Source organism: Gorilla gorilla, chromosome 7 (assembly GCF_029281585.2).
Source record: "Gorilla gorilla gorilla isolate KB3781 chromosome 7, NHGRI_mGorGor1-v2.1_pri, whole genome shotgun sequence".
Lineage (NCBI taxonomy): Eukaryota > Metazoa > Chordata > Mammalia > Primates > Hominidae > Gorilla > Gorilla gorilla.
Genome location: NC_073231.2, coordinates 6,353,980 through 6,377,788, shown reverse-complemented (window position 1 = coordinate 6,377,788; position 23,809 = coordinate 6,353,980). Strand labels below are relative to the sequence as shown.

Here is a 23,809-nt window from a genome sequence, read left to right as displayed (position 1 = left end):
GAAGACCCAATTAAAGAAAATCAGAGATGAAAAAGGAGACATTTCAACTAATACTGCAGAAATTCAAAAGGTCTTTAGAGGCTACTATGAGCAACTATAGGCCAATAAATTGGAAAAGCTAGAAGAAATGGGCAAATTCCTAGACATATACAACTTACCAAGATTGAATCATGAAGAAATCCAAAACCCGACAGTCCAATAACAAGTAACAAGAGTGAAGCCATAATAAAAAGTCCCAGCAAAGAAAAGCCCAGGACCCTGCCTCAACCTCTCAAGTAGCTGGGATTACAGTTGCCCACCATCATGCCTGGCTAAGTTTTGTATTTTTAGTAGAAATGGGGTTTCACCATGTTGGCCAGGCTGTTCTCGAACTCCTGACTTCAAATGATCCACCCTCTTCGACCTCCCAAATGGCTTTACTGCAGAATGTTACCAAACATTTAACAAAGAACTGATACCAATCTTCCTCAAACTATTCCAAAAATTAGAGGAGGAGGGAAAATTTCCAAACTCATTCTACAAGGCCAGTATTGCCCTGATACCAAAATCAGACAAAGACACATCAAAAAAAGAAACTACAGGCCAGTATCCCCAATGAACATTGATGCAAAAATCCTCAACAAAATACTAGCAAGCCAAATTGAATAATATATTAAAAAGACATTCAACATGACTAAAGGGGATTTATCCCAGGGATGCAAGGATGGTTTGTGATAGGCAAATCAATCAATGTGATATATCATTCAACAGAATGAAGGGCAAAAACCATATGATCATTTCAATTGATGCTTGAAAAGCATTTGATAAAATTCAACATCCTTCATGATAACAACTCTCAAAAAACTGGGTATAGATGGAAAATATCTCAACACAATAAAAGTCATAGACGACAGACACACAGTTAGTACCACACTGAATGTGGAAAAACTGAAAGCCTTTCTCTGAAGATCTGGAACACGACAAAGATTCCCAATTTTTTTTTTTTGTTTTTTTTGAGATGGATTCTCACTCTGTTACCCAAGCTGGAGTACAATGGTGCAATCTCAGCTCACTGCAACCTCTGCCTCCTAGGTTCAAATAATTCTCCTGCCTCAACCTCCCAAGTAGCTTGCCCACTGCCATGCCTCGCTAAGTTTTGTATTTTTAGTAGAAATGGGGTTTCACCATGTTGGCCAGGCTGGTCTCAAACTCCTGACCTCAAATGATCCACCCTCTTCAACCTCCCAAAGTGCTGGAATTACAGGCATAAGCCACCACACCTGGCCAAGGATGACCACTTTCACCATTATTATTCAACATACTACTGAAGGTCCTTTCCTAGAGAAAGAAATAAAGGACATCCACAATGGAATGCAAAAAGTCAAATTCTTATTGTTTGCAGATGATATGATCTTACAATTGAGCTCTGGCAATGATGCAGCCGATCCATGTCATTACACATTTGTCCAACCCCATGGAACTCACAACACCAAGAGCGAGCCCTTATGTAAACTGTGTACTCTGGCTGGTGATGAGCTGCAGGTTCATTGATGTAAAAACGCCCCACTCTGGCAAGGGTGTTTACAGTGGGGTTTACACTATATGTGTTGGGGGCAGGCGACTTATGGCAACTCTGAACCTTCCTCTAAATTTAGCTGTGAGCCTAAAACTTGTCTGAAAAATAAAATCTTCTTTGGCTCATGATCAAAGAATGCTAAAAACAATTTGAGGTTTTATGATTTGCAGTTAATATCATAATACTATTATCAACCTCCTGCCCTTAAGACTTTACCAAGCACAAAACTGGATGCCGAAAGTAAACACTGCTCTGCGTTCCGGACCCACAGCCGCCATTTTCCTTCCCTCTCCTCCTGTCACTGGCTCGTCACGGGACAACCTACTGTGTCCCTGTGGCCACCGCATTTCTGCTCTTAATCATCTGCTTTGTGAGCCTAGAAATGACAGTCAAGCATGTGAGAATGATACTTAGATTACAAACAAAGATGACGTGAGAACACAGGATGTTTGTGTGGCTTCTTGGAGCTGGGGGCATCTGTTCCAGCAGCTAGAGGCTTGCTTCTCTGTGTCCTTACAGGCTCCTGGCTGCTAGTAAGTATTAGAGGACTCGGGGCCGCTCTTGCAGGCTGGACTCCCCTCCGCTTTATTTTACTGTGAGCTCATCGCCTCTGTCACTCTCTGTAAGCGTCTTAAGCGTGGGTGTCCCACTTTACGGAGTCATAAATCCTCTCACAGTGATTCACACAGGGACCTCACCTCAAGTACATTTTGAACTAGAAAGCTGAATTTCTGACAGGCAAAGTTACAAGAGGAGATTTCAGCCAGATTTTTTTTTTTTTTTTTGAGACAGAGTCTCACTCTGTAGCCCAGGCTGGAGTGCAGTGATGCAATGTCAACTCACTGCAACCTCCACCCCCCAGGTTCAAGCGATTCTCCTGCCTCAGCCCCCTGAGTAGCTGGGATTACAGGTGCGCACTTGCACCTGTCAGGATGGGCGGCTGAGGTCCTCAGGTGCCACGGAGTCTCTGCTTTCTCAGCCCACCGTGGCTTGGTCAGGCTGTTCACATTGCAATTCCTGGGAACTGTTTGGGATTCTCTTACTGTAAGAGGGTTTGTTTTCAATGCCTAAATGCCTTCTTTTATCCTACATGGGGTTTGTGACAAGCCACAGTCTCTTCGGGGTGATCCAAGTTAATAGCCACAAGTATCTTTGCCAGGAGAGCGTGTGGGGAGGACACCAACCACCTGGCGAGCTCCACACTGAGAGCGATAGAAAACGTGCTTAGATTCAGCCACTGCTGGGAGGTCCTACAATAGTGTTTCTAACAGCGTGGCAATGCGAGCACTCACCTCTGAATTCCCTGCTGAAATGCACATCTCTGGCTGCATCCGGGATATAGCATGTGAGAATCTCTCATGTCAGGACACAGAATCCCTGTGTTTAAGGAGTAGCTGCAGTGACTCTTCCGGGCCCAGAGGCTGGACTCTGCCATGGCTGTCTCCACACAGCCGTCTCATTAGCACTCTGGGGACTGCTCTGATTCAGATTTTAGAAACATGCAACTAAGCACGTTGATGAGGCTTAGTGGCATGTCCCAGACTATACAGACAGCAGAAAACAGAGCTGCAATAGTGAACTGTGAGCTACCGCCAGCGTTTTCTCTACTGAGTCACAACCATCAGTGAGGAACGTGCTGTGGGGATTGATGACCGAGGCTCCTCGACCCATTCCCACCCTCCAGAGCTCTCAGGTGTGGGGATTGATGACCCAGGCTCCACGACCCACTCCCGCCCTCCGGAGCTCTCAGGGAGCAGGCCTGCATGATGAATTCATCAGCCTGCAGCTGTGTGCATTCAACTGTTCAGTTTCTGCTGCTGAAGCGTTTGGATGCATCTTTAGGGCCTGAGAACACATTCTAAGGTGTTTGCCACACAGCGTGGCCCACCAGCAGCAGGGCCGCATCACTGTGTCAAGACCCTAGCGTGGCATGGTACACGGTGATGCCAGCAAGATGGGCTCTGAAGGGAGGGCCTTAACACGCCTCCTTCATGACCTCTGAGGAACTGAGCACAGTCAGCTCTTCTGTGCACAGATAGGTTTAATTGGGCTGGGCGCGGGCTCATGCCTGTAATTCTGGTACTTTGGGAGGCCAAGGCAGGCGGATCACTCGAGGTCAGGAGTTCCAGACCAGCCTGGCCAACGTGGTGAAATGCCATCTCTACCAAAAATACAAAAATTACCCGGGCATGATGGTGTGCACCTGTAATCTGAACTACTCGGGAGGCTGAGGCACAGAATAGCTTGAACCCAGGAGGCGGAGGTTGCAGTGAGCCAAGACTGCACCAGTGCACTCCAGCCTGGGTGACAGAGTGAGACCCTGTCTAAAAAAAAACTGGGGGTTGGGAGGAGACGAATAGCTGTAATTTCATTTGTCTGAAGAGGTGAAAAGTCCCCCTTTCTCACTGAGCAAGAATATTAGACTTCTGCAAATTGTTCTCACTTCTTTCTTTTGCCTCAATTTATAAGATTCATTGCCTCAGTCTAAAAGGCCCATGTGTTTCCTGGTGTTATATCAGGTTTAAAATATTCAAAATACTCAGCTAAGAAAACCATTCTCATTTATTATAAAAATCCTAAAGCTCAGCAGGGGAAAATGGTGACGCCATAGGAAAGTTCAAACAGAATTCTATTTCCACAGAAGAAAACGCTATGAGAAAAACTAAGATAACAACTTCAGGTTGGAGAGCTTCTGTCTCCACTCTTTGCTTAGGAATATACCTTCAGCAACATTCCTTTTTTTCTCCCATGAAAAATAAAGATTTTAAGAGGAGAAATAATTTTTTCAAGACCCCTCACAAATGAACAATAACACTTGGTTCTGGCTCAAGTGCAAATTGTGTACAGAAACGTTTGGGCCTGCTGCAGTGGCTCACACCTTAATCCCAGTACTGTGGGAGGCTGAGGTAGGAAGACAGCTTAGGGCCAGGAGTCTGACACAAGCCTGGGCAACATAGTGAGACCCCATTGCTACCAGAACTAAAAACATTAGGTGACCATGGTGGCATGCACCTGTGGTCCCAGCTACTCAGGAGGCTGAGGCGGGAGGATCACTTGAGCCCAGGAGTTGGAGGCTGCAGTGAGCTGAGAGTGCACCACTGCCCTCCAGCCTGGGCAACAGAGGGAGAAACAGAGGGAGACCCCATCACACAAAAAAAGAAGCACACGAAAAAGAAAAAAGAAAAATGTTTGTGTCTACAGGTTTCCAACTCAAACTTTTCCTTGGTAGGAAGCCAGGTGAGGGTGGAGGAGGGGGTCTTCGGGTCAGAGGAAGAGAGAAGCCCAGGTGTCCTGACGGCTGGGCGTCGTCATGGCCATGGCCTTATCTGCTCTGAGAGTAGGGTGGTGGCGACATGCAGGAGCACCAGGTCTCACCGCAGCGTTCACGCGGCCCACGCCCCAAGCACACGGGACGGGAAGGAGCGTCTTCCTCCCTCATCCTGGCCGCGCCTTTCGTTGGCTCCAGACCGTTTTCTTCCTCAGCTGTCTCAGTGAAGACCCCAGGAGCCTGTGAGGCCCCTGTGTCCTTTTCCATTGCGGATGCGGGGCTCGAGGCCACCCCTCTTGTGTCGAGCTGGGTTCGACGTCCACACTTGGGCCTTGGGGTCGGCACTGGAGACGCTGGAGGCCACGGGGTCCTGAAGACCCCAGTGGTTAAATACGAGGCACTGCCTGGTATTTCACATTCTAATCCGACCTCAGCCCAGTCTGAGAGCAGAGAGTGATCTCTAAGCTCCAACGGCTCAGAAACATGCAAAGGCACCTACCCCTGTGCTCACCCAGGACATGGAGTGGCCATGAGAGGACAGGTGCATCCCCGGGGAACGTGGCTCCAGGCCTGTTTCCATTGGGAGGAAATTTCTGAGGCTCCTGGTCCTGGCCTCTCTGCAGCTCTTACCTCAGCCCCTTCTCCCCAAGGGAGGAGTATGGGGAGCAGCCCTTCCCTCACATCCGGACTCTCCCATGGGACCTGCCCCCCAGGAGCAGGGCTCTGTGCTCACTCACAGGGAGTTCTGGGAGCTGCATCCTCCAGGAGTCCTGGTGCCCTGATACCCTGTGGGGGGTGGGGGCTGAGTGCATCTGACCCCCTGGGGTGGGGGCTGAGTGCATCTGACCCCCTGGGGTGGGGGCTGAGTGCATCTGACACCCTGAGGTAGGGGGGTGAGTGCATCTGACACCCTGGGGTGTGGGCTGAGTGCAACTGATACGCTGGGGTGGGCCTGAGTGCATCTGACACCCTGGGGTGGGGGCTGAGTGCATCTGACACCCTGGGGTGGGGGCTGAGTGCATCTGACATCCTGGGGTAGGGGCTGAGTGCATATGACCCCCTGGGGTGCGGCTGAGTGCAAGCGACACCCTGGGGTGGGGCTGAGTGTATCTGACACCCTGGGGTGGGGGCTGAGTGCATATGACACCCTGGGGTGGGGGCTGAGTGCATCTGACATCCTGGGCTGGTGGGATGTGTGCACTGACTCGGGTGGCCTTCACAAGCCCACATGGCAACAAACCCAGCACCACTCTCTGGCACAGCCCCTGCAGGTGAAGCAGTGGCTGTGAGTCCCACCTGCCTGGCTGCTGAGCCGTTTCTCAGTTCGTTCTTACCTGGGGGGTGGGCGGTAGGACATGTTCTACATTAGTTCCCCCAAGCCCCACTGCAACTGGGAAATTTCATGGAGGAGGTGCTGCTGGTGGAAGGGGACGGGACATCGGGGAAGACGTGGGATGGCCCTAATGCTCTTCCCTGCCCACCCTGGTACCTCCCGACCCACTCCAGGGGCAGGGGACTGTGCCTGACGGTCCTACTGACCACCTCTTTCATTTTCTGTACTTTGTGATGTTTTGGCATCTTACAGAGCTTGCTGGCCTGGCCAGGGACAGGCTGTCCTCCTGAGTCAGCTCATTCTTAGAGATGGGAAGGGCTTGGCTGGGAGCTCATGGCCAGACCAACCGGTCGGAGTCCACACCCCCAACCCCTCCTCAGCTACTCTCACACACAAGCCCTGCCGTGTATCACCCCTGGGCCCGGTACCAGGCAACTGGAGACCACCGTGATAGCACAAAGCCCACTGGAAGGACACAAACCAGTGCAGCGAAGCAGCTCCCCCGACCTGCCTTCCCTGGGAACCACAGTCTAGGCGCTGGCCTCGGCTTCCACGTGCTCCTGTGCCGCCCATCCTGGTGTTCCCGAGGTCCTGTGTGGTGTGCCGTGATCCCCCGCTGGGACCCGTGAGCAGACCGAGGAATCCAGGGCACCTGGGAATGGGAACGGACACCCCAACTTAGAACCTCTGTGCCAGGGGAGCTTCAGGAGCCGGTGAGGGCAGTTCCTCACTTAACAGGCAGGAGGTGTCAGCCCGGGGTCCCGCAGGCAGAGCTACGCTCCCTGATTCACAGGAGAAAAAGCCGCATCTGACGCTCACTGTGGAAAAAGAGAAAAGCACTCCGGGCACATGAGGAGGACTGGCACTTTCTGCGTGATTTATTTCATCTCGGCATGAACTGACAAACATACGAGGCTCTGCACTATTTATGCCCAGGATTTTAAAACTCAAGCATTAATAAATACATTAACTACACAGATCACAACAGCTGCCCTGAACTTGGTCTTCAACAGGTGTAGTTTACCTTCAATAAATGGTAACATTTGAGAATCGCTTAGAGCTTGAACAGGCTTTGGAGGAGCTTTGATCTCACATGAGAACCCGTCCGTCTCCTGTTTCACATGCGTTCAATCCAAATCCATCCACTTGGCGTGTCTGAAGCACTTGCCAGCACAGTGTCTGTGCCGGGTGCCTGAAGGCTGCACAGTCCAGGCTTCCTCCCGGATGTGGAAAACGTGGAAATGATGTGGCCACTGAAAGAAATTCAAGACAACTGAAACAACTGCAGATTTCCATTTTCAGCTCGTGTTTTCTTATGAACAATAACATCGCAGAAGGGGAAATATCAGAAAGTTGATTGATTTTTAACCCAAAAATAGAACTTTTTGTAAGCTAGGAAAGCATCTAAAATCAACAAGAATACAAAAATGCACTTTTGTTTACATTTGCTCTATTTAGATCTTACAAGAGATTATGTCTTGAATCTATCCTGACTTCAGAAAAAGACAAAAGAACATTGAAAACATCCTATTTCCACATCGTTTACAGGAAGTTACCTAAGAGACTGACAGATTCAACGGCTGCTACCAGAATTACTGAAGTGACACCAGAAATTAGCAGAAACAGAGCAGATGATTAATTTCTTACTTATTTGTAGCCAAACTTATACAGTCACGAGTTTTAGTTAAGTAGCCAAAGAATTTCCACAACATTCATTTTCTTACAGGAGAAGTTGGTGCCTCCACAGACTCAGAAATCAAATCCCGAAGTTCCAAATCCAGCTCTACAAAGCTGCAGGAAGCAGTGCTGAGTGGAGGGCTGTTCCCAAGACGAAGAATAAAACCGGAAGGAAAAGGAGGAAGGCTCAAGCTCATTCCTCTGCATCTCAAATGAACCTTGATTGGGAATACAGAAGGGATTGCTGTCGACTAAGCAAAAGGTCAGGCTTCCATGCATAACATTTTCCCCAAAAGACACCACTGCCTTTTCAGACATTTGGAAAGGCCCCTCTGTATGGGTTAATTTCATGAGTCAGACATTTGGAAACGCCCCGGCATACGGGTTAATTTCATGAGGAGTGTGGACAGCTGTCATCAAGGCAATAGCCTCATCTATTTTAATGGGTGGATGACCAGGAATATTTTTGCACCAACCTTTTTCCTACACAGTGTTGGACGCAGACTTAAAACACCACTTTGAATTGGAAAAGACCCTACCTGGGGCATCAGCCGTTGCCAGGCAGTCTCAGCAATGCCTCTGCCCTCCCTGCAGCAGTCCCAAAATGAAAGCCACACCTTGGAGGGTGTGGCTTTTCTCTGTTTCATGGGTGCAAACCCTAGCGGCTCCACACCCCAGGGACTGGCCCCCAAAAAGCAAAAACACTGCTCATGGCGTGGCAGGTCCTCTAGTATGTATTTTTATGTGATATCACTATTCAGAAATGTGGTTTATACTATTCTATAAATTTCCACAATAGGTTGGCTGGACATCCTTTAATGGTTGGTATTCATTCCTCTTATTCTTTATGTTTCTTAGTGCATTTTGTTGTGAGGTGACAGCGAGTACCTGGGGCTTTGCTGCCGCGCCCCACAGGAAGCTGTGCTACATCTAGTGTGGGCATTCCTTCACTAAATGAAACGCTGGAAAGCCAAAGGAACCGCACATGACTGTGCAATCGCCCCCGCCCAACATCCACCACTTCTCATATCCTCTTCCGGGGACAGTGTTACTCTGGAAGCCTAATTTCAATATTTCGTTTTCAAACAATAAACATTACAGGAATGATTTCACAAGTAAAATCACAGTGATAACAGCATATGGGTTTGATATTTAAGGACTGAAAATATTACCCTGGTCCTGGTCCCATTTCATATAAAAATTTCTACCATTAATAAAATTCTAGAGGAAAAGGCAGGACAGTGTGAATGGTACATTGCTTAAAATGAACATTATTTGTTTCCTTCTGCTGTAAATACTGTTTCTACAACCATTTCTCCAGTATACTCCTATAAAAGGCCAATCAAGTCAGGCAATATGAAGTCTGTTTTTCTTTCCCAAGATGATTAACCAAGTTGCCAAGCTATCCCCTCAGTTCATGAGTAACCATGGGCAAGCAGACACGTCCCCAGAACATACCCTAACCCAGATCATAAATTCCAGCCCCCGAGTCATGCATAAGGTTCAAGCTGATCACTTCTAAACACACTTAACTGAGACCTCTCATAACCACAGACTCTTTAAAAAGCATAACCTATTTTTCAATTACCCACTGATTTATACAGAGATGTCAGTTCCCATTACTGTATTAACAAATAATATTAAAGTAGGCATGATTTCAACTAGTTACGTTCCAGTAACTTTTCCTCTTACAGTAAGAAAATGGGTTGGATTCGGAGTTCAAATGTTCGCCTCTATTTGTGAGCATGGATCTCATCCTCAAAGTCATAATAGTAAGTCCTCTGTATACACACTTGAAAAGTAAAATGTTAAATGAGAAACGACCCAACTGATTTGCTTTTATTCCTCATACCCTGTCAATGCAGTGAGCCTCATGTTAATTCTATTAGGGTATTTTGGAACTCAATTCAATACAATTAAATACATGCAGTTTACTTGCGAATCTATGGTGATAAGCAGGTCACTTCCTTGTTATAAATCTATGCCCACTGTCACTCGGCCACACTTTCTTAGAACACTGATTGTAAAAATTAATCTCCCTCATCAGAACTACACGATCCATATTGAAAACATCATAAACAGTGGGTTTAAAATGTGCCTACACTTTTTTTTATAGAACTGTCAAAACAAAATGATTTTCCCCGTTTTTTAGGAATAATATTTTATCTGGTTCCAGAATATGAAAGCGGTTGGGCATACAGAGTGGGCTATCAAAGATTGCTTTTTAGATAGACAAGCACCCTGGTAAGTTTTTCCTACTTATGATGTGCTGTTTGGTCACATTTAGCCACTGAAGACTTAAAATTTAAATAATGGTAAATCATCGCTACATCAGTTAACATCCTTTAAACTGAAAATATGAAAGCCCCCTCGGTCCAGCAGTGAGACGGAGCTGCTCTAGGCATGTGAGTTTGAGCAGCAATGGTGTGGGGAAGGAAATACTTCCAATGCATATTGAACAAGAAATCTTACTGGTAATCAAAGATTTTACCTTTAATGCTTATTAAATTACTCTTTTTGGAGTTGAGCCAACCAAAGCGAGCACATGGTACGAAATTTTCAACTAAATCAGAAAGAGCTTATCAGTTATAATTTTAAATCTCAAGCCAAAAATAAAAAGCGTGACCCTCTCTGCGTGCTTCCCCCGATAGTTCACGGCGACCTACTTGAGGGTCCCAGGCTCCTGCGCACAGCCTCGGTGCTCTGCGGGGTTCGGGACACCCCGGGGCCGGCTGCAAGCTGCCTCAGGAACCCCCACTGTACCCTGAGGCTGACCCTTTGGATCCCAAAGCCTTCTCTGTGTCCTGTGTCCTGTGTCCTGTCTGTCAAGGGACCCATCCGCACACCTCCTGGGTATCAAGGCATCGACCCCCAGAAGCAAAGACAAGCAAAAGGAAAGCAAAGCGGAAGCGGCCCTGAGAGCGTCCTCAGGCTCCTTCGAAGCGTCCAAACCACCAGCGTGGCCAGCGGCTCCGACTCCCCCCCACGTCCTCCTCCGCGGGCCCAAAGGGACCTGGGCCCCGCAGACCCCTGCCGAGGCAGACGCCCGCCGACCCCGCCGGCCTACGCAGCGCCCTGCTCCCCTCGGGGCGGCTTCTCGGGCAGGCTGAGAGCGAAGGGGATGAGCACACCCCGGACGTCCAAGGGGGCGCCCAGCGCCTCGAAGCCGCCGCCCTGGCCTGCGTCGCCGCCGGTCTCGCCTTCCCGGGCAGGCTGGAAGCGCCAGGTGCCCGCGCGGCTCACGCAGTAGATGGCGCCGTCCAGAGCGGCGCAGCGGAAGGGCTGCAGGCCCGTGGGGCCGCCGGCGGGGCGCAGGGGCGCGACGCAGGGGCTCCACTGCTTGGCCAGGCAGTGGTATCGGGACACGCTGACCCCGCTCGGCCCCGCCGCCTGCGCCTCGCCGCGGCTACCGCTCAGGTCGAAGCGGTAGATGAAGCCGTCGAGAGCCACCATGTCGGCCGAGCGCTCACGGCTGCTGCTGCACGGGCACTCCTGCCACTCGTCGCGCCGCGGGTCATACTTGAGCAGGCGGTAGAAGAGCGAGCCCCCGGACACGTAGATCTCGCCGTGGCAGGTGGTGGCCTCATGCGCCACGGCGAAGGCGCCCCGGGGCAGCGGCGCCACGGGGGCCCAGCGGTCGGCGCGCGGGTCGTAGCGCTCCACGCTGAGCAGGCACTCGCCGCCCACGGCGTAGAGGTGACCGTCCAGGGCCAGCAGCCGCAGCTGCGAGCGCGCCTGGCGCAGGGGCCTCACGGCGCTCCAGCTGTCTGTGGCCGGGTTGTAGCAGAAGACCTGGTCGGACGGGCGCGCGCGGCCGTCGGGGCCCGCGGGCGCCACCCCGCCCGCCACGAAGAGGTAGTTGTAGAGGACGCACAGGCCGCAGCCCCGCGCCGGCGCGCCCTCGGGCAGCCGCGTCAGCTCGCGCCACTCTCCGGCCGCCGCGTGGAAACAGTAGACGGCAGCGTCCCCGCGCGCGTCCGCGTCCCCCGAGGGGCTCTGAGGCCGGCTGCCCGCGCGCTCCCCCGCCGGCCCGAGCGCCGCGGCCAAAAGGTGGGCGCGGCCGGCGCGCAGGCGGCGGCGCAGCAGCAGGTCCCGCTCGGCGCCCGACAGGCGGCCGAACACGGCGGGCTCGCGCAGCACCTCCAGATAGTGGTCGCTCATGAAGCAGTAGGCGGCGTCGCGCAGCTCGTTCAGCCGCTGCCGCTTGGCCGCGCTCAGGACCTCGTAGCAGTTGGCCAGGCTCAGCTGCGGCCCCACGGCGTCGGTGGCGCGCTGCGCGGCGCCGGGCAGCTGCAGGCGGCGCGCGCCGGCCACAACCTCGGCCACGTTGTCGGGCCGCACGCCCGCCATGCGCCCGCTGTAGGCGTCGGCCAGGAGCAGCCGCAGCGCCGTCAGGCTCACTCCCTGCACCCGGAGCACGTCCCGCGACGCGCGCGCGCGGAAGTAGTCGCTGCGCGCCGCCAGCACCGCCTTGTGCGCGCGCAGCCGGCGCCCCGACACCTCCAGCACCAGGTCCGGCTCCCCGTACACCGCCCCGAACCCCGGGGGTACGGGCGCGGGCTCCCCGGGCTCCTCGGGGGACGCGGGGTCCTCAAGCCAAACGCGCGGTTCGGGGGACGGCGCTGCGGGCTCTTCCGGGCACGCGCGCTCCTCGGGGGACGCGAGCTCCTCCGGGGACGCGGCGCCGGCGCTGCCGGCCTCCCACTGCCGCTCCACCACCCGCGGGCCACCGCTGGAGGGCGGGGAGGTGGCCGCGCCTTCCGCCGCTGAGGCGAGGGACTGCGGCGGGGACTCTTCCCCGGAGCTGAAGCACAGGGACGCGCCGAGACTGCAGGGTGTCTGCGCCGGGGACGCGGCGCCCTCGCTCTCGCTCTCCCCCGCAGCCCCGGGCTCAGTCCCTGGGTAGAGGACGCAGGGGGCCACCGCGTGCTCCATGGCCGGGCTGTGCTGCGCCCGCGCGCCCCCGGTTCCGCAGCCTGCAGGTCTGGCCAAGGTCGAGCCTTAATCCGGGGTTTCCAGCCTCACAGCTTTTCCTGGCACGCGATCAGATTTCACTTCTGTGTGTCCACGCTTTTTTGTTGTGTGTGTGAAGGGGGGAATCTCACGCTGCTCCCCCGCCTCGCCTTTGCCTTCTCCTCTCCAGCGAGGAGGGGTGTGTCCAACTTGCTGAACTTCTGAACCCCAGCCACTTTAAATCTGCCCAGAAAGTCTTGGTGAATGGATCTCCAGCTGGCGCCAAGACCGCGTCAACCAACATCCAGCACTGACTGGAGCTGCAGTTGACTGCGGTTGTTTCTGCAGCCTGGGTGACCAGGTGTCTCTCTCTGCAGCCTGAGTGACTAGCTGTCCCTCTTTGCAACGCTGGCTGATCAGGTGTCTCTCTGCAGTACCGGATAACCAGGTATCGGGTGCACCCTCGCTCTCAGGAGTCCGTGCTCACCCACTCACTTCACATTCTGTCATATCACTGCGCCCCCAGAACACAGAAAGCTGAGACAGGCTGTGGCCCCAACTTCAGAGCCTTGATTTAACACCATGTCTTGAAAAGATTCCTCTTATGGGCTCTCCTTCTATGTGGCTCCCACTTGTGGCTACACAACTGCAAGGTCACGGGAAGGACACTGGTCCTGTGTGCTGGTCTCAGGAGCTCTCCCCGTGTGTCGGCATCCACACCTCCTCATACACGGGGTCATGCGTAATTCACTGCCGGGGGGATTTTAGGAGAAGCCCCTGTGCTCCTGGAGGCTGTCCTCGCTCACGGGGCAGGACCCTTCCTCTGCAGCTTCTTTTGCTGGGATATCAGGTGTTTCCGCGTCCTCTCACCACACTCTTGTTCCTGTTTATAGGACAGAAAGAGAGGATATTTGTGCGTTTTTCAGTAAGGTTATTTCGTGTCAGCGGAGTCTACCACCCTTCCCTCTCCAACGTTCAGATTATAGAATTCAGTTTTGGTTGTAAAGGGGTTGTGATTTTTCTCTGCTAGAGAGTTTGATGAATAGGACATGCAGAATTATTTAGGAATTTTTTAAAGTACCCTCTTGATATTCCTCTCCTGATTTTGAGGACTCAGGAGAGTCCAGTTCAAGCAATTGGCACCACCAAACATTAAGGCCTGACACGCATCGGTTGAACCGTATGAAGTTGCTAGTTCTGTAGGTCAAAAGCAGTCGAGTGTCAACAATTAACTGTTTTCAACATAAAAAGTGTAAGTAGCATGAAGAACTCCTTTTAGTGAGAAAGCACGACTGGATTGTGTGATTTTATTAATTTATTAACAGATCACAAGTTTTCTTTCAGTGTTTCCCAGTTAATTATTTCACATTCGGTTACAACCATTTGTAGAAAGGCGTTAGGATGCTTCTCTGGAATCAGCTTCAGCCAACAGCATGAATTCAGGACCCCAAATGGCGCCAACTCCTAAATCTCTTTAAACTCTTAGAATTACAACCCTGAAAAACCTCAGAGAAGCAATTATCCAAACAGCCTAAATGCAGCAAAAGGAAAATCAAAGCGGAAAGACTGAATGAAGTATGTGGAAGGCAGATATGAGTGCCGGCAGATGCATTATAGAATGCAATCAAATATCTTTCTTAAATTGGCAAACGCTTCACGGACACTCCCTAACATACTGGGAAGAAACTTAGAGTCTTAGAGTCCACATAAGCCAACTTCATTCTGGCTTTCTAAAGAAAAGAATGTGGACAACACAACCATCCAAAACATGACCAGGCTTGTCTTTATCCAGAATGCGTGTTCAGCTCTCAAGTGAGATGGGTAAAATGATACTTAACCCCCAGCATCTTCTGAAGTTCTATTTATTATGTGCAATAGCATTACCTGGTTACTATAAATGCCCTGCTCTTCCTGTCACTCTGTCCCTGAAAAGGCTTTCCCAGTATTCTCAGAAATAAAAGTGTCTTCAAGTTGGAAACTCCACATGTTTGACTCTCCCTGTCTCTCTCCCTCTCCCTCTGTCTGCCAGATATCTTTCACAATAAAATGTTGGCACATTCCCTATGTGCATAGAATTGTCATAAGATGCCTGGGGAATGTAATATTAAGAAGGTTTTTGAGAACCTTGAAGCTCTGATCCTCGGGGTAGGTCACAGACAATAGTTAAGCAGGACACAAGGGTCCCTTGTGTTCACCCAGCCATGCCCACACTGACAGGTGCTCACCCCAGGCCCCCATCCTGCTGTCCAGTGGTGCCCAGTCCAGGGCCAGGGAAAGGACCACAATGTAAGGGTGACCCGAACTGGAAAAGCTGTGAAGCTGCATCGGTGAAGGGCACCAGCCCTGAAGACTGCAGAGTCTTTCCAGCCAGCTGAGTCATGCAAAGGAGAGAGAGAGCAAATCTAAGACAAACTTCTCTATCAGATCAGAAATACACACGAACCTCATGTCTGAAATAAAATCTGAGAACTAGCTGTCTCAGTTGGCTTATTCGTTTAACACTGCTTCTGTAAGATACAGAAGACATAGCCCCTAAAATCCAATGTAGTAAACTTTCTTCTTGGCCTAGAAAGTGGTCTCAGAGCTCCCTAGTTCTTTCTCTGGCTGGACTGTCCTGCAATGTACAGGAGCCTCCATCCTGAGAGTCATCTTTATGTAATTAATCATTACAGACTGAAGGGAAGTCATGCCATCAGTCAAATGCATTTTAAAAGCTTAAATTTGGAACTCTGCCCTGCAAAGTCCTATGAAATCAGTTCAAAGCCTGAAAGAGTGTTTGATAAGTATACATTTTGTTATAACTACAATTAAGCAAGAGACACGTCTCCATGATGAAACAGACACACCGGAAAGCAGCCCACAGCGCCCCCAACGGCGAAGGACCCATCTCTGCTGTGCCAACAAGGAAGCTGTCTGGCTAGAGGCTGAGTAGCCCTCATCCCAAATGCTTGAGCTCTTCAGGATTTCCCATTTTTTGAATTTTGGAATACTCTCATTTATACTTACATCTCAACTCCCAAAACCCCAAATCTGAAAGGATCCAATGAGCATTATGTCAGCACTCAAAACAGTTCAGATTTTGGAGCATTTTCAGTTTCAAATTCGGGATGTTCAACTCACACCTGGGTTAGAACTGGTTCTTATTCCAGCTGGCCCAAGAAATAATAAAACTCAATCATCTCAAAAGTCATGATTCAAGCGGTCTTTATGTTACTTTTCCAACACACACACATTATTAAATTGTGTCCTTCTGAGGAGCCCCTTCCAGCAGAGGTGGTGGCCCTATCGTATTCTGTCGTCGCCGCCGTCCCCCTGCGTGCCCTTTGGCTCACATTACAGAGCAAATTGGCAGAGCCAGGGATGGTCTCAACATGGTACAGCGACGCACTCTCACTGGGAGGAATCACGAGGCCTCTCAGACGCCACTGCATTGAGATCACCTGCCACAGCCAAAAGCAGGCCAGCAGCTCCCTGTCCACCACCATCAGCGATGTTGTTTCTGACACCAAGATCTTCAGCTACGCTGTTGAGTAGCAGCAAGGCTGCATCGGGGGCTCGGGAGCCCTCCGCCGCCCCCTCTAGGAGGCTCTGGGCAGCCTTTCCGGGAGATGGTCTCACAGCACTAAATGTGCCTGCCCTGCTGCGGGTCTCCCTGCAGAATGGACGTGGTGTCACACACCATGTGGGAAACAAGGTTAAGCAGGAGGCCCTTTTCTGTCTCAAATGATGTTAAAAGAAACTCAACATTAAGACTTTTTTTTTTTCCCAGAATGACCCATTACTGAAATTTTTACCTTAAAATAGATGGAGAGGAGTCGGCCTTTGGGTCTAGCAGTCCTCTGAGGCGTCGGCAACCGCGGTGACTGTTAGGGTCAGATTTTTTTGGATGGGAAGTCAGGGATTTCCACAGGGATTCCTCCCACCACCACCACCATTTTGTGGTTGGCTCTAGAATCAGAATTCCACTAACAGGCTCCCTGAGGAGCGTCCATCCTTGTTACTGTGAAATTACTGAAACTCTCCCACCCCCCGCCGGAGGGTTTGGAAGGATTTTTTCCCTGGGTGATCGTCAGCAAGGGTTTCCTGAGCCCACTTCTGGAGTCACAACCAGGCAACACAGAAAGTCAGCACTGCAGTTTCCATGGAAGGCACGGGGGGCGCGCGGGGGAGACAGGGAGTGACCAGTTTCCTCCTTGCTGGTAATTAGGAAATCATTTCATAAGAACAAGGGCTAATTAAATATAAACAGTATTAATTACATGTAAATAATAAAATATATGTAGTATTTTCCCCCAGAAGATGTAAGTTTCTTCTGGGCCTTATAAATATCTAAACTTCTAAGTTTCTATACATTTCTTTACGATTAATACAAATTAAAAATAAGATTTTGTATGATTTCCCAATGTGGACATTATATATTTAATGTGGACATTATGATTTATTCAGAATTAAATATCATGCTCTATTTTAATAATACTGCTTGCTAAAAAGAGTCTTCCTTTCAAATCATTACAGTCAGCTTAATTTTTTTTTAAAGAATGCGTTCATTGACTTAGGGAGTTTATGTAAACTTCTGTGGTATGTTTTGCTTCTCAGTCCTTCAGCCAGGCGTGGTGGCTCAAGCCTGTAATCCCAGCACTTTGGGAGGCCGAGGTGGGTGGGTCACCTGAGGTCAGGAGTTCAAGACCAGCTTGGCCAACATGGTGATACCCTATCTCTACTAAAAAAATACAAAATTAGCCAGGCTTGGTGGCACAGGGCTGTAATCTCAGCTACTCAGAAAGCTGAGGCAGGAGAATCACCTGAACCCAGGGGGTGGAGGTTGCAGTGAGCCGAGATCACACCATTGCAGTCCAGCTTGGGCAACAAGAGTAAAACCCCATCTCAAAAAAAAAAAATTCCTTCCAGCGTCCTACACGCATTGCCTGTGTCCCACCACACCCTGTTAGACCACAGCGTCCCTGGGAATAGTGCCTGGGTGGGCCGCGCCCACATGGCCTCCATCAACACCAGAAAGATGCCATTCACACAGTTAAGTAGCCAATGAATCGCAAGGTTAATTAATAAAGAAAAGCCATAAGTCTAAGAAAAATGATAGCATCTTAGAAACCTGTAGGGAATCTCAGGATTTTTGTTTGTTTGTTTTTTGAGGCAGGGTCTTGCTCTGTCATCCAGGCTGGAGGACAGTCACACAAGCATGGCTCACTGCAGCTTCAACTCCTGGGCTCAAGAGATCCTCCCACCTCAGCCTCCCAAGTAGCTGTGACTATGGGGGCGCACCACCACAGCTGGCTAATTTTTGTATGTTTAGTAGAAACAGGATCTCGCTATGTTGCCCAGAGTGGTCTTGAACTTCTGGGCTTAAATGGTCCACCTGCCTCGGCCTCCTAAATTTGCTGGGATTACAGGTGTGAGCCACCATGCCCGGTCCGGATTTCTCTTTGATTCAATGTATTGGTTCACTTTCAACTGCTGTTACAAATATTGCTTTTCAAGGTTATTTCCTCTCCAGGCCCAAATGAAAACAGGCCCACAGCTTCTGGGCAGGCAGGACCGAGGGTGGGTGAAGCAAGAAGGGAGTCGGTGCCGTCACTGACACCAATGCCCCGTGGAACTGGCCGTCCTCACACCCAGCCCTGATCCACATTTTCTCAGTATGCTTTAAGGCACAGAAAATAGCGTAAGGGGACCATGAAAATGTGCAGAATTATACAGCCTAAAGCTAGCCAGGAGGAAACACCACTCAGGAGATACATTTTCCTTGTAAAATGCAGCCCATATTTAACTTGGCCGTACGGCTACTAAAAGCAAGGTTCTGTGCTGTCCTGGGGAATGAGAAAAGTGGCTTCTGCTCTTAGTGTCTGCCTTCAGTATTCCTACAGTGGTTCAAGCAACGAGATACTACACGGATAAAAGAAAACTAAAGCCAATTGTAAGCAATATTTTCTGTGTAGTTTAGAAATGGGGAGGGTGTCTACAGCACGGTGGAGTTTCTTGAGTAACTGAATAAGTAAATGTTCCATAACATACCTAGCAACATGCATTAGAGTGTCTGTCCCACCACAGCACAATGTATATACTCTTTTCGCTTTTTTTTTTTTTTTTTTTTTGAGACAAGAGTCTCACCCTTGTCCCCCAGGCTGGAGTGCAATGGCACGATCTCGGCTCACTGCAACCTCTGCCTCCTGGGGTTCAAGCGATTCTCCTGCCTCAGCCTCCCAATTAGCTGGGATTATAGGCACCCACCACCAGGCCTGGCTAGTTTTTGTATTTTTGGTAGAGACGGAGTTTCGCTATGTTGGTCAGGCTGGTCTCGAATTCCTGACCTCAAGTGATCCGCCCACCTTGGCCTCCCAAAGTGGTGGGATTACAGGCGTCAGCCACCACGCCTGGCCTCTTTTAGCTTGTTTTTTATGAAGGGCATCCTAAGAGACCAGCTGGACTGCAGTGTGACCTGACAACACGTGAGTCCGAAAGGACACAGAGCAGCGGGCGTCTATTTTGCCAGGCAGTGTTCTGGTGTGTGCTACATCATCTGAACACATGGCACCCGCAGGAGCCTTCTGGGAGGGAGGTGTTGCGATTAGCCATGTACGTGATTTCATCAATATGCATTTTATAAGCCATGCAGTTTTAAGGGACAGAGCCAGAAATGAGCCAAGCAACTGGCCCCACTGCCCATGCCATCAGCCACCGCGCCATGACACCTCTTGAGTCATTCAGACTCCCAGCCCTGTCTGAGCTGACGCCTGTCACAGCCATGCACGGGGCTGAGCAAAGCCTCCGGAATGTTCAGGCGGGTCGCCGGTTGCCCCTGCATCCTGTAGACAGAATCCAAGCAAGTCAGGGTGCTCTGCGCAGTTCTGAGCATGACGCAGCAGGAGATGGGGCAGCACTGGGATCCCGGGGCAGGCCCAGCCTGGCTCCACCAGCTGTCCCCCACCTGCCCTCCTGGGGGTCATTTAGGGGAATAACAGTAGGCTGAATCTCCTAGCAGGACTTAATTGGAAGAAGTAAAGTTATTGGGAATTTCCTGAAGAAGAGCTTTTATACAATAGATATTCTTGAAGTCTAAGCTCCGTAGGCCGGTAAACAAAGTATTGAGCAATCTGCTCCCAACTCACCCACCCTCATGCCTCACTCCCCTCTGTCTTACTGCACGAGCTCATGGAATTGCCTGTGGCTCCCCTGATAAACTATCTATGGGTTTTTTTTTTGTGTGTGTGTGTGTAGGGGGTATTTGTGTATTCATATATTGATAGCTTTTGCCTGTGCAATTCTTGATGCCTAAGACAACCCCCATCCTGGTTTGAGAAGCAGAATTCTTGCTCATTCTTTAGGCTCAAGCTGCCATGGTGCATTCTCTAATAAGACTTCCTCACTTCCGGTTTTAGTTGCTCTACAGTCTGTGTTTGCAGAGAAAGTCTTATTTTAGCACCACATAGTATCATTACAGATAGGGAGGTGTATGTGTCATCCCTTTCCATAAATACATAAAATTCACAGAAAGGAGGATTACCTTTCACTTTACCATTAGCACAGGCTAGACTCTGTAAGGGCAACTGGATGGATGGATGGATGGATGGATGGATGGATGGATGGATGGACAGATGGATGGATAGATGGATGGATGGGTGGATGGATGGATGGATGGATGGATGGGTGGATGGATGGATGGATAGATGGATGGATGGACAGAAGGATGGATGGGTGGGTGGATAGAAGGATGGATGGACAGATGGATGGATAGATGGATGGATGGGTGGATGGATGGATGGATGGACAGATGGATGGATAGATGGATGGATGGGTGGATGGATGGATGGATGGGTGGACAGATGGATGGATAGATGGATGGATGGATAGAAGGATGGATGGGTGGGTGGATGGATGGATGGACGGATGGATAAATGGATGGATAGATAGATGGATGATTGGATGGATAGATGGATGGATGGGTGGGTGGGTGGATGGATGGATGGATGGACGGACAGATGGATGGATGGACAGATGGATGGACAGATGGATGGACAGAAAGATGGGCGACTGGATGGATAGATGGATGGATGAATGCATGTTAGCCAGGAAAACTAAAACAATGGTAACTGAAAATACTCAGATGAAACCACAGAGGCCAGGCATGGTGGCTCATGACTGTAATCCCAGCACTTCAGAAGGCTGAGGTGGGTGGATAACCTGAGGTAAGGAGTTCGAGGCCAGCCTGGGCAACATAGGAAGACCCTTTCCCTACTAAAAATACAAAAAAAAATTAGCTGAGAGTGGTGGCGTGCAGCATTTGTAGCCCTAGCTACTCGGGAAGCTGGGGTCAGAGGATCACTTGAGCCCAGGAGAGGTCAAGGCTGCAGTGAGTCAACATCATGCCACTGCACTCCAGCCTGGGCAACAGAATCAGACCATGTCTCAGAAATAATAACAATAATAAAATAAAAGCAAGTTTTTAAACTACACAAAGAATGGCAGATTAAGATATTATCCACATGACAGCTCCAAGTAGGGGCTCACAAAAAATGTTTTGAAAAAAATAAATAAATAAAAGAGATCAATAGTTATATATGGATGTTGGATTACAGCTAGGTTTTATTATCTCCTAAATAAAATGCTGAGTTTCAATATTTTCTAAAATAAATATATGCTGCTTTTATAATCAAAAAAACTTGTGGGTTTTAAAGTATAGACCAACTTGAAAAAGTCTTAAGATACAGAAAGAAAAAACAGTATGAAAATAAGGATGGGGATTGGGACGAATTTTTTTTTTTTTTTTTTTTTTTTACTCTTTACACATTTTTTTAAAATCTATTATGAACAGGCATGATTTTAAACTCATATTCCTAAACTATGGGGAGCATTTCTAACTTGGGAAATCTCTCCAGGTACCTACACCTCCAGCCAGTGTTTCCCACCCCACCCCCGCTTCCAATTTAAGAAAAAGCCTCCACCGAGCTCGCTCCCCTCTCCTGGCATCCGTCTGGCCCTTCCTCCCCTGCCTGTTCCTCCTCTCTGAGTGTACCTGGGGGACGTGTGGGTCACGTGGAGGAATTAACATTTGTGTTTTTGTACTGTGTGCAGGAACTGTGCAGGTGACATCAGTTACCACACACTCTCCAAACACCCTGGGAGGCAGGCAGCGCTGCCACGTCTTACAGTTGAGAAAACCCGGGCTCAGGGATGAGGAAACTCACCCGTGCTCCCCTTCAGGCAGCGACAAAGCCCGGCAGGAACCTGCCCCTCTTCCTGGTGGAATGAACAGGTGGGGCCAGAGTCCAGGAGTGCGTGTCCTGGGTGGCAACACGTGCTGCTCAGGCACCTTTCAGAAGAGGGAGGGTGGGTTTGAAAGTTAGACGTTCCTCAACTAAAGGCCCTTGGGTAGACGACCTCCCGTCTCTGGCACTTCCTCGTGCATGACGCCTGCCTCACTGTATGTCTACCACAATGAAATAAGCACACATTTCACGCGCTGGCAAAGCTCCAGGAAGGTCAAGGTGTTTGGAAGCCTTCCCTTTGGTGTCAGACACACCCAGGTCGCAGTCTCTTCCCTGTAACTTACTCCCACCAAGAGCCCAGGCAATTTGCTCCATTCAGTGATCTCGTCCTAAAACGAGAAGGCCCACTCACCGGTGGGCACCTTCTCTGCCACTCCATCACTGGGTTCCCTTAGGGCAGTGCAGGACCCCCAGGAAGCAGGCCTCGGGATCCTGGCTGGGCAGGTCACAGCTCATTGCCCACAAGATACCCTGAGCTCTTCTGACCTGGTGTGGGGAGAGCAAAGCCTCTGGCAATGCACGGGCCTCTGGGCTGATGCAGGAGCAAGGGCCCTGCCCTCATGGATCACAGAGGTGGAATCGAGGGAAAGTTCATTATCTCCAGCGGAAGGAAGAAAAGAAACAATGCACACAGCAGAAAACTTAAAAATGGGAAGAGGACAGGAGAGTGAGACCCCTGAAGCAAGCGGTGCCGAAGGACAGCTTCTGGGAGCTTCTGAGGTAAGTGCGCTAATAAATGCCACTTCTGGCTTAGGCTAGCATGCGGGGATTCCCATCCTTGGAAACTGTAATCCTTTATCTAAAAGCAAACGCCTACTTCACCAGGCACTCCTGGAGTTAAACGGGGTGTGTATAAAGAGCACGGTGCAGCCGCTGCCCTAGCAAGCCTTCTCACATGCAGCCAGGAGTGCCTCCCAAGGACAAGGTCATTCCCAAACTACAGAGGCCCCCCAGCAGGACAAGAAGAGGGCGCCAAGGCCTGGCAGCATCTACCCGGACAGGGCACCAAGGCCCAGTACCCACCCAGACAGGGCACCAAGGACCAGCATCTACCCGGACAGGGCGCCAAGGCCCGGCAGCATCTACCCGGACAGGGCGCCAAGGCCCGGCAGCATCTACCCGGACAGGGCACCAAAGCCCCGGCAGCATCTACCCAGACAGGGCGCCAAAGCCCCGGCAGCATCTACCCGGACAGGGCGCCAAGTCCTAGCAGCATCTACCCGGACAGGGCGCCAAGTCCTAGCAGCATCTACCCGGACAGGGCGCCAAGGCCCGGCATCTACCCAGACAGGGCGCCAAGGCCCGGCATCTACCCGGACAGGGCACCAAGGCCCAGCGGCATCTACCCAGACAGGGCGCCAAGGCCCAGCATCTACCCAGACAGGGCACCAAGGCCCAGTACCCACCCAGACAGGGCACCAAGGCCTGGCATCTACCCGGACAGGGCGCCAAGGCCCGGCAGCATCTACCCAGACAGGGCACCAAGGCCCAGTACCCACCCGGACAGGGCACCAAGGCCTGGCATCTACCCGGACAGGGCACCAAGGCCCGGCAGCATCTACCCAGACAGGGCACCAAGGCCCAGCACCCACCCGAACAGGGCGCCAAGGCCCAGCATCTACCCGGACGGGCTCCCGGCATCTTCCCGGCAACTGTCCCATTTCAGTCTCACAGCTCACACACTTGAGACAGGCAGATCTACCAGTGTCTTCATTCCATAAATGAAAAAATGCTCAATGCAC

General features: G+C 50.7%; 1 protein-coding gene across 1 annotated transcript in view; it reads right to left on the bottom strand.

The window, feature by feature from the left end:
• Positions 1–7,006: 7,006 nt before the first annotated feature.
• Positions 7,007–23,809, bottom strand: part of KBTBD11 (kelch repeat and BTB domain containing 11) — a 33,165-nt gene continuing 16,362 nt past the window's right edge. Inside the window, exon 2 of the mRNA XM_031013753.3 lies at positions 7,007–13,669. Within this exon, the coding sequence (XP_030869613.1) occupies positions 10,897–12,768 (1,872 nt within the window). The 5' untranslated portion in view covers positions 12,769–13,669 and the 3' untranslated portion in view covers positions 7,007–10,896. The remainder of the gene's footprint in view (positions 13,670–23,809) is intronic.